The 16,291-nt window shown below is 37.1% G+C and overlaps 1 protein-coding gene across 4 annotated transcripts in view; it reads left to right on the top strand.

Moving 5' to 3' along the window:
- The window catches only part of POLA1 (DNA polymerase alpha 1, catalytic subunit), a 202,625-nt gene that overhangs the window by 118,282 nt on the left and 68,052 nt on the right, over positions 1–16,291 (top strand). For all 4 annotated transcript variants that reach the window (XR_007888390.1, XM_051608243.1, XM_051608242.1 and 1 more), the window contains exon 35: positions 15,131–15,247. Coding sequence is in view for 3 of the 4 variants with exons in the window: in XM_051608243.1 (XP_051464203.1) it covers positions 15,131–15,247 (117 nt within the window). In the remaining variant the exon portion in view is untranslated. The remainder of the gene's footprint in view (positions 1–15,130; positions 15,248–16,291) is intronic.

Raw genomic sequence — 16,291 nt, 5'->3', positions numbered from 1 at the left:
CTTGATATGTAATCACTTGCTTACTGCATGATACTGCACTAAAACAGTGTTAAAGTTGCCCAGGTCACTTCACCATACCTGAAATGCAAGTGCTGTTGCTTGGAAGTTTGGCTATGAGGAAGAGTGTATATTTCATCCTGCCATCCTCTTTTCTCTTTTTTTGTGTGTTGTCGTGTTTCGGGTTTTTTTGGTCATCCTATGAAAATTAATCTAGATTTGATAATTTTATGAAACTTTAAAAAATTATTTTAGTATAGAGCAAAAGCTAGGCATGATTAAAAAAAAAAAAGAAACAACAACAAAAAAATCCTCTAAAAAAACCCCACCAAACCTCCCAACCCCAAGCATGATTGCAAGAATTGAGTATGGATGAGTAAAGAGATTAGAACTGGCACATGAGACTGGAGATGGACCTGGGTGGATGTAGAGGAAACTAAAAGCAAAGCAGCTGAAATGAGCAGAATTAGCTGAATTTGAATGTTGAAATGGGGTTTCTGCTGGATAAGCGCCTGGCTGGGCCGATAGGCTTGAAATAGCGTGAGGAGGTAGGCATGGTTAGAGATTGCCTGTGAAAATTGGACACGAAAAACAAGCAATTACATGTGAATGTGATTGGTTTAATTAAAAAATATTTTAAAATTCCTAAGTTTTTGCTAGCGTTTGCGATTCACAAATACTGGGCAAAATGTGTAGCTTGTAGAGGAGGTGGAAATTCATTGTTATTAAGGGTTACTCTGTTTATTTCAAGCAGTAAAATCTGTGTATTCCTTTAAACCCTATTTTGATGAAAAGCAGGCAGAAAAATGGCTTTTTAAATTTTTCTTTTAAAATAGAAGAGGGTTCCTGATACTTCAGAGTTGGACATTTGAAAGTTGAAAAAAATCCTAGAATGAATACTGCTTACTTCATTTTAATCTAGGTCATTTATGTGTGACGTTATCCCATTCTGTCTGTTTTTCAGCACATTGCAGCGTACTGGTTGGACAAAACTCATTAGATGAAGAGCTAATCTGTATTTGTTTCTCTCCATTGCTTAGTGGGTGCCCTTTACTTTACTGAGTGCACTCTGAAACTTTGCCTAGAGTAATTTCTTTGTCTCATGGAGTGTTCTGTGGCACATTTCACTGTAGGATCAAATGGCTCTTAAAGAACCTCTTTGCAAGAGCCATGTAAGGCTGGGGGACCAATTATCATTTTTATTTCTCAGAGAAATGAGGCATAGGGAAATGAACATCAAACTGTGCCCGTAAGTTTGGGTGCCCAGTTTGTGAAGCAAAGGACCTAATTTTTTGGTGTGTAGTATTGTGTAGCTGCCTGAAGCACAGCTTTCAGGTTTGAATTGGGTATTCTCAAACTTAGCAGTGTAGACGTTCAAATTTCGGTAAGAACAGACTGATCCCTTAGGTGATTGTTACTTTTGAGTCTTTTTGATAAACTGGGAAGTGACTTGTCCAGCAGCACGGAGAATCTGTGTAGCATAGGCAGCAGAGCCTTTCAGCTCCCTGAGGCCACATTCAGCTACCTCTAGTACTGTGTTTTGATTTCTTTCTTTCATATTACTACATCCTCTCCAGTGTTCACACTACATAGGGATTCAGCAGTAGTCTTGTTCACTTTGCAGGCCTCGTTTATTCTAATAGCAATTCACTCCTTGCATGAGTATGAAAATATAGACATAGTCATTTCACTGTAAATTGACACATGATTTGTATGCACAGGGAACTGTAATAAGGATTTCACTGGCTTCTGATTTCATGCTGCTTGCAGCTTCATGTGTTTTTTGTGTACTCTGAACATAAAGTGAACATCCACTGCTAAAGGGTGCTATTGCATTGCATAGGAACTATATTCATACAACTGATGACAGAGTTTGGGCATAACTTGTGGTTATGTTGTCATGAAAGTTAAGCTCTAAACCAGTCAGTTCACTGTGCCATAATAAATGTTTGCGCACAGAACATTTCCAGCATATAGCAAATTTATTATTAAGTCAATTAGCAACATGCAGGAGACTGTTTTCAGCAGGTTTTTTTCTTAAGCAAAATTATTTTTCTATTTGTAACATATTTCTTAAATAATTATTTTTAACATGACTTCTTGAAGTCTTAATAAATGCCTATGCTGTTCTTTACAATCATTAAGAAAATAGGTTAAAAATTACTAGTTTATAAAGTGTATAATATTCATAGGCAAATGTTTTTAATACAGTAGATATTCTGTTAGGAACCACCCAGTTTGATAATTTTAAGAATTTTTTCTTTCTAATCAGTTGCTTCCGCTCTGATTTTGAATTTTATTCATGACTTCTCTTAAGCTTTCATGTCTTACTAATGCTGCCAGTGAGAGAACTTGAGCACTAGATAGTTTACTTAATTATCTGGTATACAGCAGCTGCTAATATTTAAACAAACAAATATTTAAAAATGCCATCTCATCTTTAGCTCTGCTGTGGACAAAAGCAGCAAAGGCAGATAAGATGACTGTAGCTACCCTGTCTGCTTGGCACTGTCTTCCTCCTCCTTTATCTCTCACTTTCAGTTTTCAGTGTAATGAAGAGCAGGAGAACAATATTCTGTAATTAAGGATTCCATTAAGTTGAAGAAAAGAGCAAATGGAGTTGTTTGTTCTCCTAGCCGAAAAAATTTGTCTGGGGTGGGGGGTTAGTGGTAGTAGTGTAGAAAGAGAGGTGGGTGGAGAGACTAAGTCAGGGCTGTTTGTTGAATATACTGTTAAGGACTGTTACCATCCTAATTAATCAAGTTAGAAATTACAGCTGTAGTTGGTTTCCCCCCAATTCTTGTTATCAATTTTCTTCTCTTTTGAGACAAAGCAAATATAAATTTTGTGTTCATTTGTCATTCGTTCTTTGACTTCAGCATCTCTGAAAATAACAATGTAGCACAAAAGACCAGTATTTACCTAGTTGTAATGTGGGTTGCCATGGTGTTTTGCAAATTATTGCAATTATGTTCACCATGCGAGTCGCCCTTGGTAACTGGCGAAAAAACTGATAATCCTGTTTTGAACAAAAGGTCAAATTGCTGAATAGAAAGTCTTGATTAACTAAAAGATGTACAAAGTGGAATTATTTCCTACCATTCAGAAATAGTTCTTGATCGGGTTTGGGGGAGGGGATGAGTAAGTACATCTGATTACTGAAGTACAAAGCATTGAAAGGATGTTGTCTTGAGCCTTTCATGTAGTCTTAATGGTGGCTTTTTTGTCAAATTTACCCATTTGCGGCATTGAAAGAGGCAGCTGCATTTAAGCTTGAGAGATGGTGCTTTTTCAAGAGTTTAGTGCATGGAAAGTTCTCAGCAGTATCTGCAGTTTACTATTAGACCTTCGGCTATTAAAACTGATGTGCTGCATTTGAGCCCATGGCTCTTGGTGCTTGTAAAGCCCTCTGACTGATGATCTAATAAAGTGCTCTTACTGGACAATCTCTGATCAGATACTTTAGGAAAAAAAAAAATAAAATAACCACAGCCCTGAAAGGGATGGGAGTAGGAACACATGGCTGTGCTGAAAAGTTTCCTTTTGTAATCTGTAGTGGAAATACTAGTAAATATTACTTACTTTGCAGTTTAAGTGCTTTAAGGAGCTGATGTTCCAGAAATAATTTTTATTTACGTCTCTGAAAGTAAAAATTAATGTGAAAAGATCTTTATAATCACCAGACCTCAACAATTGCATACAAGTATATAGAGGGAATCTCCTATTCCCATCACCATGTTTAAAACACTTGATGGATTTCCTGCACTTTAAAGCTGTGAATTTCCTTTCCTCCTTTCTGTTTTCTCCTGTTGGGGTGGGCAAGGAAAGGGGTGAAGAGGATTAAGGGTTTTTCTTTTTTAATCATTCTACTTTTTTTTACATAGCTACCTGGAAATTAATTCTTAAAACTTTGGAGACCCTTAGTGAGAGCAGTATGAAAGCAAAGTAAACCTGAAGAAGTTTGTGGATTTACATTCTGTATTACCTAGCAACCCCCTGGCTCAACCAGTTCTCTTGTCTGCCCCCAGTCCTGTTTACAGACCATTCAGACTGCTCTTCGAAACCATGAAAGATATTCAGTTTCATTATTGCCATTCTCAAGGAGAAAATAATTAAACTTAAATGAACAAACACTGTTTAGTGATGCTTCAAACTTTTCTAGTTTAAGGTGACCAGACTGTTAAGACCACTTTCTTTGCCATTACCTTTTGCTCCATTGAGCTCCTCTAAACTTACGTATCTATGTATGTATGTGCATTATATTTTTAAAAGGTTTCAGGACTGTATTAACTCCTTCAGTATTTAGAGATGTTCATAGCTATATTGCAAAGATAAGTGTTTCACATATACAATTTTTTAGTCTCTTTACCAACTTGAAATGTATGCTTGAGCTGAGAAACCTTGTTGTTGTTATCACATATATGAGTAAAATCTCGTGTTGTGAACTACATGTAATGTCATCCTGAATTTCCTGCGAGACAAGTCTGAGACAGAGGAAGAATTTCAAGGACTGTTTGAGGGGAGAGGGAAAAGAGCAGAACTGTGGAAGAAGTGGGGGGACTTGAGTGGTTTTAGTGTTCTAATCGAAGTAGAGGCACAGATTTTAAGAAATCTTGAGTTCTTACTGTTTGTATCTTGCTAGATTATTTAACAAACAATACCTGTATGGGCTGTATGAGCTCTTTGTGCTCAGCTGACAAACATTTTTTTCTGAAGCAAAGTTCTGTATTTAGTTGTGACCTGTTGTAGCCTAGTAACGTATCTTGCTTTGAGTTATATGAATAGCGAGAAGATTTTGCAGAATGGACTTGAATATCCTTCTAGAAGCTTTGGGTCTCCATAGAGAAATGCATGACATCTTTCATTGATCCTTTTCTCAATGTAGTTTTCCATATGTAGTCATTTTAAGCATACCTTCTCCAAATCGCTTGCTTGAAATCCACTTCAGCTGTTTTCAGTCTTAAGTAAAATAAAATTGTTGGTAATTCCTGGTTCTCTTTGTGAGCAGTACGTTAACCTATGAACACTTGTGCTCCACTTTTTAATGTTTTGGGTCATGTGTTTTGGTACCTAGAACCATACTGTACTGAAGATAAGACAACTAAGGTGTTGGCTTTGATGTGAAGCAAAGCAGAACATACTTGCTAATTTAGTTTATAATGTACAGCTGTTAAGGTTGGAATTTGTCCACCTGTGGTGCTATTAAATGTGTTTAAATGAGGGCCACTGTTTGCATCAAACCTATCATAAAGGTTTGGAGTGCTCTATTATCCTTTCAGCAGACTAATGACAGAGCTTGGTCTTTGCACAAATGAGATCAATAAGTTTCAAATAACTTGTATGAAATTAAATAGGACTGTACATTTAAAGATGTCCTTAAAAAAATAAATCAATTTTTAATAACATAAAACTTTTACGTTGACTATAAGGTATTTTTCACTTATGTCTCGTTTGATAAAGCATTTTTTAAATTAGTGTGAGCATTTGGGTTCTTAGGGGGTATGGGGGCAGGGTACATATCTTGTTTCTTCCATTATCTCCTGCTTTGGTTTCCTCCGCCCCCCAAGACTTTTAATAGTCAAACTGATATGACAGGCACTGCTGAGAGTAATATTTTCTAGGGTAATATTTTTTAGAGATTAAGGAAGGGTCTTTTCAGTCTTGAGTGGTTTCTTTTAAATTATTTTTCAGTTCTGTTTTGGAAAGTAATTTGAGTTCTATTATTTTGGAGTATCCAAATCACATAATATCTTTCTTGAAAACTTACATTTTCAGTAGCCTAGAAATAGGCATATAGTATTTTGTGGCTGACTTTGCCACAAAACAGTGATGCATTATTGGTAGGACCTTGGGGTATGTAAGTACTGAAAGAATTTCTAAAAGGTATGTTTATGGGCCATAATTTTGTTGTAGGCTAAATCCCCTCAAGTTTATGTCCATTTTCCATAATATCCAAAGGGAACTAGGTTTGAATCTTGAATTTGGCTGTTTGATGTCAGAGCAGTTAAGTACAAGAAGTGCGCTTGACTTTTCGTAAGGGCCACCTGGAACCCCTATCAGTGCTTCTGTTATAATAGTATCATCAGCTTTTTCAAGCTAGGGCACTTCGTGGTGTTTGGAGAAACTGAGGTGGTATTTACTTCCTCTCACGCTTTCTTTAAGGTAGAAAGTTAGCATAGCTACATTGCCCTCAATTACAGTTTGTCTAGTTGCTTTGGACCTTCACAGTGTAGTCTTTCAAAAGTGATGTTCCCATTGACACCAGTTGCCTCTGAGTCGGTTTGGGCTGGGAGCTTTCCATTGGGGAACTGAGACAACAGACGTGTGTCTCTGAGAATGGAGGTTTTGGTAGCTATTATTTTGGAGGGGATATCCTTCTCTTTTGCCAGCAGTACTGTCTTATTGGGTGGTAGATTGGTCCTTTGCCTTCCACTAGGAAGTTCTTGGCTAATATGCTTCAATTTGATAACATCCTTTAATGTGGTTCCTGTCATAATAACACTGGATATACAACCAACCATCTCCAGGATCTGTACTGTTTTCAAGTAGTACACTTTCAAAAGCAATTCATTTCTCCTTGTTACTATTCTTTCACCTAAGAGACAGTTTTCTATTTTTCCTGAAGCATCACATCTATCCATTAATCAGCTTGGACAATGCTGAATTGAAGAGGAACAGAATGAACCATCCAGGAATGGAATTTCCTTTATAAGAGGTTTTGTTGTTGTTTTTTTTTTTTTAATCCACTCCATCCCACAGCTGAATTCAGATCAGTTATGTAGGCCAAAACTCAAGAAGCTCTGAAAATGAGGAAGTGCTTCAAAAAGAAATTGAAATAATATCTTCAACTTCCATTGAAGTGAAGCAGCGTGAAATGGGATGTGAAATGCTGTGGTCCCTGTTTACTTTTTCCATAAATTGGATGACCAGGTAGCATCAGACTCTTAAAAATACTCCTATTGGGAAATGTAACCTATTTATTCTTGATGAGGAACTAGATACAATATTTATTGTATAGGAAAAAAAATAAGTAAATCAATAGCCAAGAGGGAGCTGATGAAATAGTTCCTTATATCTACTTGTGATCCAAATAGTCACATACCATACTGGGTCTGTAATCAGGTCTCTTAATGCACTATAGTTAGATTTATGTATAAGTAGCAGGAATAAATTTCAATTTTTGCTCCTATAATAGTAAAATTATTTGCATTATTTCTTGGAATTTAAAGCCAAATGTACACACCACCTAACAAAATACTAGGGAACATGGAGTCAGCGTTCCCTGGGTAAGGAGTTTAAGCTGCAGGATAAGTTTATGAAGGAATTTATGCAGACCTAAGGTGTTTCACCCTTCTAAGCATGTGCTGCAATTTCATAAAATGAGGGTTGGAAGGGACCTCTTGAGATGGAGTCCAACCCCCCTGCCAGAGCAGGACCACCTAGGGCAGGCCACACAGGACTGCATCCAGGCAGGTTTTTGAAAGTCTCCAGAGAAGGAGACTCCACAACCTCTCTGGGCAGCCTGTTCCAGTGCTCTGTCACTGTCTTGGCTTGTGACAGTCAGCCTCACAGTAAAGAAGTTTCTCCTCATGCTGAAGTGGAACCTGTGTTGTAGCTCATACCCATTGTTCTTTGTCCTATTGCTGGGCACCACTGAAAAGAGACTGGCCCCTTCCTCTTGACACTCAGTCCTCAGATATTTATAGACATTAATAAGGTCCCCTCATAGTCTTCTCTTGTCCAGACTAAACAGCCTCATTTCTCTCAGCCTTTCCTCATAAGACAGATGTTCCAGTCCCTTAATCACGCTTGTAGCCCTCCATTGGACTCTTTCCTAGTATATTCCTGTCCATCTTGAACCAGGGAGCCCAGAACCGAACACAGTACTCGAGGTGTGGCCTCACCAGTGCCAAGTACAGCGGCACAATCACCTCCCCGAGAAACCCTTTCAAAAATTGAATGAGTCTATGCCTTTCTTATGTCTAGCAGCATCAAAATTGATTTTTGAGGTTTTTATCAGGTACATTTCCCTCTGAAAAATGGGCATGCTTTATGCTGGACTCCACATTGCTAAGTGAATAAAGTTTCCTGGGGGAAATCTTATTTCACTGTTTATTATAGTATCCCTGACCAGAGGGATTTGTTCTTGGGATTGTAGCAGTGGCATGTAGGTGTCACTCAAGTCTGTGTTGTCTACTGAAATGTAGTGCATGATACTAGTTCTCACACTGTTAGTCAGATTTTTGTTGCTGCTGAGCTCTCAACAGCACAGTGCAAGTGCATTGGATCAAATCAGTGTTATTACTAGAGTATCTCTTTGTTCCTAACAGGCAAAAAAAGGCAGGTGAGAAGCTGAAATTACTTAAAAGTAATTCAGTTTCTGGTACACTAGAAAAACTTCCCTGACTTCACAGCAGTAGCTCGTCATTAAGTTGATATTGATACCATCTTTGGTGTTTCAAGTGTAAAATTGTGATGTCATTCTCAAAAGATATAGCTACTACTAATAGTCAAAACACTTGCCAAAGAATGTGCAAACAAAGGTTTTGGCTCAGGTTCTAATTCCTGAGATGCTGTATGCTACTAAGGAACGTTAATCTGTCTCCTCCCCCAAACATTCAGATGTTTACAGAAGACATAGACAGTTGGGACAGGGAGAACACCTGCAATGTAAAGTTATTGCGAGGGGAACTGAAAACTTTCAGGTCACAGAGTCAAGTCAACTGTTGCTATGAGAAACTTAATATAAAATATTTCATAAAAACACCTTTCAACATTGCATGGGGGTATCAGTAGATTTGATAGTTTACTCAGTAATGCAGTATTGGTGGAACATTATCCTTTCAGGGAATTTTAAACCACTTCAACCAGATTTGCCCTGTTAGGCAATGATATTGATAATAATGGACACCAACAGGAAAATTGGGTTTGAATCTTCTGGCCTTGGATTTAGTGGAAATTTATATATATTTAAGAGTAATGTGTTAGATTGGCTTGATTAGTAACTCACAATGATGCCTGAATCAGAAAATTTTCATTGTGTTGTCTCTCATATTCATCTTTCAAAAGCTGGTTTGCTGATCGGTGACACAAACAACAAGCTGATGCTGGTTGACTAGGAAAGCTTGTGTTCCTATCTTCTGGTGAGTTTGATGATTTAAGGCCATCATTTGAGCTCTTCTGTGAGGAAGCCACAGATTTTGGATCCAATGTGCTTGAGGTCGGTTATCCCAGCCATCTGGATATTGGACATCACTCACCAAGATCCCATTTGCAAGAATCTACATCAGGATAGTCTTAAATGGAAAGTAAGATTGTAGAGAAGCAAGCACTAATTAGATTTTAAATTCAACTCAAAAGTGACTGACAGTGACCTTTGAATAGTTTTCAGTGCTTGCAGCTTTTGTCTTTTTACTACTGCATTTTTTCATTCCATGTGAACTTTTAAAGCACTGTTCAGACCCTCAGCATCCAGACTGTCTGGAGGCAGGAACAGATAGGGAACTAAGTGTCCTAGAGAAGCACATCCAGTCTGCTACTGTAGCAGGCAACTAAGGTACATTGTGAAATGTAATTTGTAAAAACCATTAAGATAAAGCTTAATAGATGCATGTTGTTGACTTACGTGTGAAAGGCTGTTGCAAACCCACTTGCCTCTGTATTTTGGGGTAATACTTACAATGCTTGTTGATCACTGGAATGTGAGAGGCTAATTCTCAAGAACAGACTTACAAAGAAAGAAAATTACTTTTGACTTGCAAATTTTCCCCCATTAGCTACAGTTTGTGGACATTACTCTTCAGAGATTTTCTTTTACATTGTACATTTACTCCGAAGGGTTTTTTGCATACATTTTTTTATATTTTAAAATTAACTAAGCATTTATTTGTAGACAGAATGTTTGGAAATGCTAGTTACTCTTTTTTTTTTTTTCCTATACACTTGTATTTGATTTCCCACAGTGGTGCAGATACCAAGTAGAACAAAACAGAAGGTTTCCTTTTATGATTTTGTTTGATCTGTTGCAAATTAATTTACAGACTCAGTGATAGCTGCTGGGAAATTAAGGATTGGTTTTGTTTGGTCAGTGAAGATGACAGGCATGGATCAAATAAGGGTTAACAATGATGCACTTGAACAAATTGAATCAGAACATAATGCACGTATTGAATGTGATTGCAACATGCATGTCCATGGAAAAGATTTTTGTTTAAAACAAATCAAGGCTATGGCTTAATTATCAAAGCAAAACAAGAGACATAAAGAGCTACGTGTTTCTGATACTGCTTTTTTCAAAAATAGCTCCCTTCACACAGTTATCTACATGTTTAATTTCCATGCATAATGGCAACAGTTATTCTATTTTGTTAAGAGAGATTAACAGATAGTAAGTATGAACAAACACAAATAATGCCTGAAATGACAGGTGACAAAGAAGAAAAGACCTCTTTAATGTTAGTGATAACTGGTAGGAGTTCTATACAAAAGACATTACCTGTTTTCTATATGGATTGAGGGGACCTTTAGTTAATACCTACATAACCCATTTGTTGGGTTTTTTCCTTGTAGGTAACAACTTAGAGCTCAATTTTTAAAAATATCATTTATTGAGAAATGTACTTTTCAGTGAAAGGTGTATGTTTTGTTCTTTATTTCTTAGTAGTTGAAAATGTGTAATAGTAAGCTGTTTAATTTGAATGTTTATTTTTGATCCTAAGCTATTGGTTTTAGTTTTTCAGTCTTTTTTTCACCTGTATTTTGTGATCAGCAAAGTTCCCAGCACTTTCTTCAACAGTGACTGCACTGAAACAATTGCATAAAGAAACTTGTTTCAAATGTCATTATTCAGTGGTGGTTTAGGTGGACCATCTATGCATTCCCTTACAAGACATTAGAATCAATACCTTGCAAGGGGTACAGTCCTTCGTTTCTTAATTGTTAGCTTAAAATGCCAATATGTGGCAGAAAGCACTTGTTACTTTTGTCATGCATTATTTTCATGGTTGTCTGTTTTTGAGTATTCTGATCAGCTGAAGTTGGAATGCTTCTCCAGTTCCAGGCTTTGTTTTTTCAGTTGCACTTGTATTCCCTAACTAAAATACCTTGCTATCTGGCAGTATCCATACTTTGTTTTTCTAGTGTAATAAATTGTTTTAAAGTTCAAGTGAAGTAATTTAATATGTTTTGAATCATGAATGTTCTCTTTGTATGCACAGAATCTTTTAATAGATACAGCTGAAACACTTAGCTCTTAAACAGGAGGGCTTTGGAATGGGTGAGGACATCCTCCGCACCTCCCCCTGCCAGGCCATATTTGTGAGAGGCTGCTACCAGGTGTTTCTTAGGAGGGTAGAGACATCACATAATAAACAAATATGGCCTAAATAGCTTTCCACACAGAACATAGCTTTTCTCTTCAATAATTAACTTAGTGGAAGATCTGTGGCAATTCATTATCCTTTCTGGAAATGTTTTTGTTTTCTCTTGTAGTGGCTCCAATATATTTTCAGTACTCACATAAGTGAGTGACTGAAGATCTCAGTGTTATCCTGCAGTGGCTTTTTTGGTAGAGTGTTACTCCCATGTCTATTAAAATTGGGTTATTTTAAAAATGTGAGGCAACAGATGAACACCCCCCTTCTTTTGGAAGTAAATCTTGTGTTCATTTGCAAAACTAAAGCTAGGCTCTTTAAAACTTATCTTTTTCACTTGAGGGTCATTTATGTTTACTGAATCCAGAAGACACAGGTCAGGTGTCATGTTAGGCCAGGTCCAAAGTTAAGACTTTTCATGGTGGAGGATCTGCTGATTAATTGGCTCAGTCTTGTTGAGTGGTGTCTGTCTTTCTAATGTCACTGTGAAATATCTGTCATAAGTAATTTATATGTGACAATGAGAGTGGTACTAGGACTGGTAGGGCAACATTTCTGTGGACTGAATTTTGGTCTCTTGCACAAGATTTCTGAATTCTTGGAATTTTATCACCATGCAGTATTAGATATGTAATGATTTACATCGTTTATCTGCGTAACAATCAAACTCAAAACATAGTGATCAGATATACTTATCATACTGTTTCCAGATAGCTTGCTCTGCCATTAAGTATACCCTTATTTTATTAGGAGAACCTAGAGCAGGGTTTGCATCATCCCAAAATCTGCTAGGTGGATTGCTTTTTGGAGATGCTTTATTCTTCCTCCATTCCTATAACTGGATCATAGGACAAATAGCATAGTCTGGGTATCAGACTTAGATATCTGACGTTGGATGAAATAAACCCTAACTGAGTATCTTAATGGACTCTCTCCATTTCTGTGTTACAGACTTGAGCACACATTTTAGATTGAGCTGTATACCTTGCTGTTGGTGTGAAGTTCCCCACAAAGATTTTCTGGTCTGGACATAAAAGATCCTCACTGCAAGAGCAACAGGAATTTTTTTGATGGGCTTGGCACCAAGTGGGATAATACTGAGGATATAATATGGCTAGAGAATGGTGAAAGAAAGCAAGTCTCTGGAATAAATGAAGTTATTTGGAAAGAATTTGAGGTTTCATATTAAAAAAGAAACAAAAACTGTATCAGACTTCTAGCACTTTTGAAAAGATTAAAGAAGAAAACATTTTTAAGTAGAAGAAAGGGGGAAAGCTGACAAACATGAAAGAACATAGTGTTCAGGTTATTTGATCCTTTAGAGAGCAAGCTGCAAAAGCAAAAAAAAGCCCAAACAAGTCTCTGCATACTCAAGTAAATTATAGGGAAGACATTAACAAAAAGTCAAAAAAGAAAAAACAAATTAAAAAAAAAAAAGCCCTTTCAGAGTAAAAAGTAAAAACCCATTTTAACAAGGTTTTGTAAAATGGGAAAGTAAAGTTTATGTATCTCTCCACACAGTTCCAAAGCATTCATAATAAAGTAACTCACATATCTAACTTTAAGCTACTGACATAGTCATATTGAATTAGTACACTGGTACTGAGGTACAAAATACAGATTCAGTTTTGGCCATGCCAGTGAGGAGGGAAAATATAAGTAATGTCTTAGTAAAACAAATTGCTTTGCCAGCAAACCAGGATCTCCAGGAGATGAAAACCAGGTATATGACTGCAGGCTTTTGTTACTGACTTATAACATGGTTGACTTACAAGATGGTGATAGTAACAACAGTGCTCTGGGTGGTGCTGTGGAAGCTAGAAGGGAGAAAATGTAATAATAATTGGAAACCTGAGTTGCCATTGAGGAAATTTTGTAGAAGTGATTGCCAGAGCATAGTGTTGGGACAGCTTGTTAAAGAGCCAGTGAGAAGCAAGCACCTTTTCGAGTTGTCCTCTGATTTGTAATATTTTTGTCAAAGTCCCAGGAATCATGGTATAGTTAGATTAAACCTCTTTGCAGGAGCAGCAAGAACAAATTTGGGAAACAGAGGTAAAAATTAGCAGTCATTTTTCCCAGCAGAGACATCAGCAACTGTGAAACTGAAATGCAGAGTTTGACAGCACTGAGGTGCTCAGGGGTGGTAAAAGCAGCAACTGTTTGAGAAGAGTTGCAGAAAGACCTTGTGATACCATGTTGACTTTTCAGTTTACAATGGAAGATTAAATCCTCTGCCAAGTAATGTAAAATGATGCAGATGCTAAAAACCCAGTCTTAATTTTGCATACAATGTGTTTATTGAGTTATTAATGATGAATAAAATTATAATTCTTGGATCATAAGAAGTATCTTTCTGGAAATTACTGCTCAGTGCTCAAATGCTCAGTAGTACTCCAGGCAAACAGAACTTGAGAAAAGAAAGGAGCAGAGAAAAAGATGGTAAATACAGTCTTATTTCTGTAAAAATTCATGTTTGTCTAGCATCCTGAATATGGTGTGCAATGCTGGTTCCATCTCAGTCCTTATTTGTCCCCCCACCCTCTCATTTCAAGAAAGCTGGAGGAGATTCAGAGGACAATAAAGATGTGGTTTCCATGCAAGGAACAACTAAGTAAATTAGGACTGAGTTTTGGAAAAGAGTTTGATTGCAGATGATGTGATGGTGGTCTATAAAATCATGAGTGGCATGGAAAAGGTGAATGCAGAGTGATTATTCCTAGTCTCTCCTGATAAAAGAACCAGGAGGCATTAAAAAAGAAAAAAAATATTGTGTGTATTCAAGAAAAAGAAGATACTTTTTTCATATAGTGTGTAGTTGTTCTGCAGGATGTTGTAGGTTATAAATGTTTACATTGGTTTGAAAAGCACTTGAAACTCATTGGAATGAGAATAGTAATGCATGCATAACCACTGATTATAAAGACAGTGAATCTGGAGATCCTTGAGCCATTTCAAAAAGCTGGGAAAATCTTCTGGAAAACTTTCACTGTGTGCTTTCTCATACACTATTCTCTAAGTATGTGCTGTTAGTGATTTTTAGAGATGAGGTCTGGCATTGGTTTAACCTGTGATTACAGCTGGTACAAAAGATACATCCTTACCAATCCCAGAAGCATTCTTTCTTGTGTAGTCTTAAGTGAAGCCTTTTGCGTTTTCTTCCTGAGCTGACATAGGGCAAGCTGGCTCAGATTTTATTTAATTTTAACTCAGCAAAATGTTAGTGTTTCCTAAATGAGTCAGTTTACGTTGGATTCTCGATAGCTTTCTATAAAAAGATTATTTGTTAATAAAATAAGAAAAGAAAAAGCTTCTGGCTGTCATCAAAAAACCTAAAACTGTTTTTCCCCTCTAAAGTGCAAGCAAGGAAATGACACTTTACTTTAAAATTTAATTTGTTACAGGTCTCTGGGGTGTCTTGCTGTCTGGTCTACATAGTTGTATAAAATACTTTTGTTACATCTTAATGTTGTCTGAACTGGAGAAGGGCAGAGGTTTCAGTATATTTCAAGGAAGAGATGACTGCAGGGTGCAGAATGTGGGATTTTGAAGCAAGAAGATTTCAGCTTTGTTCTCCACCATTGATTGTGTTACCTTAAAAAGGGACCTTCACCTCTTTATATATAGTATAGTATCAGCCTGGATGGAATGGGATTTTTTTTTTCTTCCTTGCGTGTGATTCATTGTTTAGGTGGTGTAAAAAGAAGCTATAAATTGAATTTATGGTAAAAATGTATTTTCTTCTATGTTCTCGTTTTCTGCAGGGTTGGTTAATATGTGAGGAGCCAACTTGCCAGAATCGAACCCGTCGGCTTCCCCTGAGTTTTTCCCGAAGTGGCCCCGTGTGCCAGGCCTGCAGGAAGGCTGTTCTGAGACCAGAGGTGAGTGTTTTAGAACAAAGCTTTGACAGCAGTGGAGCAGTATTCTCATGAAGCTCACCTCGCTCTCAACTCTGCCTTTCAAAGGTAGTAGGATTAAGCAGGAATTCTTGAGTAGTTTAAATGGAACTGTTTATGCTTTTCCTACTCAACACTTAAGCTGCAACCTCATTGCTGTGAAGAGAGCATGCCATGCAGCTGCTGTATTTGGAAATTTTCCATTTGATGAGCATTTGGTCAGCAAACTAGAATTTGCTGGAATGTTTCTGCCAGAATACAGGTAAATTAAAATACACAAACAAACCCAAGCTTCTGAATCAAAAGCAACTGCCTGTTTTTCTGCTGACTGGTTCTCACTTGACTGAATTTGGTGCTGTGGACCTGGAGGTGGGCCTTCATGCCATCTTCTGAGGGTACTCTTAAGTTGGTAAGTATTTTCAGGAGATGAGAAGTTCTCGGTTCTGCACATTTGGGTTTGTGTTCATGCCTAAAAAAACATAGAAGCTTTTCAACCTCACAGTAAGCTAGATTGTCTGGTCTTCCAGAGCTCAGGACTATCAGCTCCACACTAGCTGGTTCTGTTGGATTCTGAGATTAAAGGAAGCTAATTCCGTTTCATGTTGTAAAATTCTGGCAATGGACTTAAATTTCTTTGTTAGGAGAAAGAGAGGAAAAAAATAGATTAACATTTAGAAGTCTTGACATTTTCCAGACTTTACATAGAACAACCAAAGAGAGAGAGATTGCATGAAGAAAATGGGGAATCTTTGATTGAAGTGCATTTCAGGTTGTAATAAGTCTTTAAAGCCTTACTTTCATAAAACTTTAAAAAATCAAGGGGTCTAGTTGAGGCTGTAAAGTCAATGCTCTGAACAATGTTGTTTTATTTACCACATGAGATTTTTTGGTCCTTCTTATTCAGTACTGTAGATATAAAAAGTCACGAAGGATAAGTGTCTGTAAAAATCAAGAGACTGAAACATCACTGCCAGAGAAAGACTGGTCAAATGATAGCTGTTTTTTGTATTAATGGTAAATAAGTTATGA

Source organism: Apus apus, chromosome 1, assembly GCF_020740795.1.
Source record: "Apus apus isolate bApuApu2 chromosome 1, bApuApu2.pri.cur, whole genome shotgun sequence".
Lineage (NCBI taxonomy): Eukaryota > Metazoa > Chordata > Aves > Apodiformes > Apodidae > Apus > Apus apus.
Note: the sequence above shows the minus strand (reverse complement) of the source record. Positions and strands in the feature narration are given on the sequence as shown.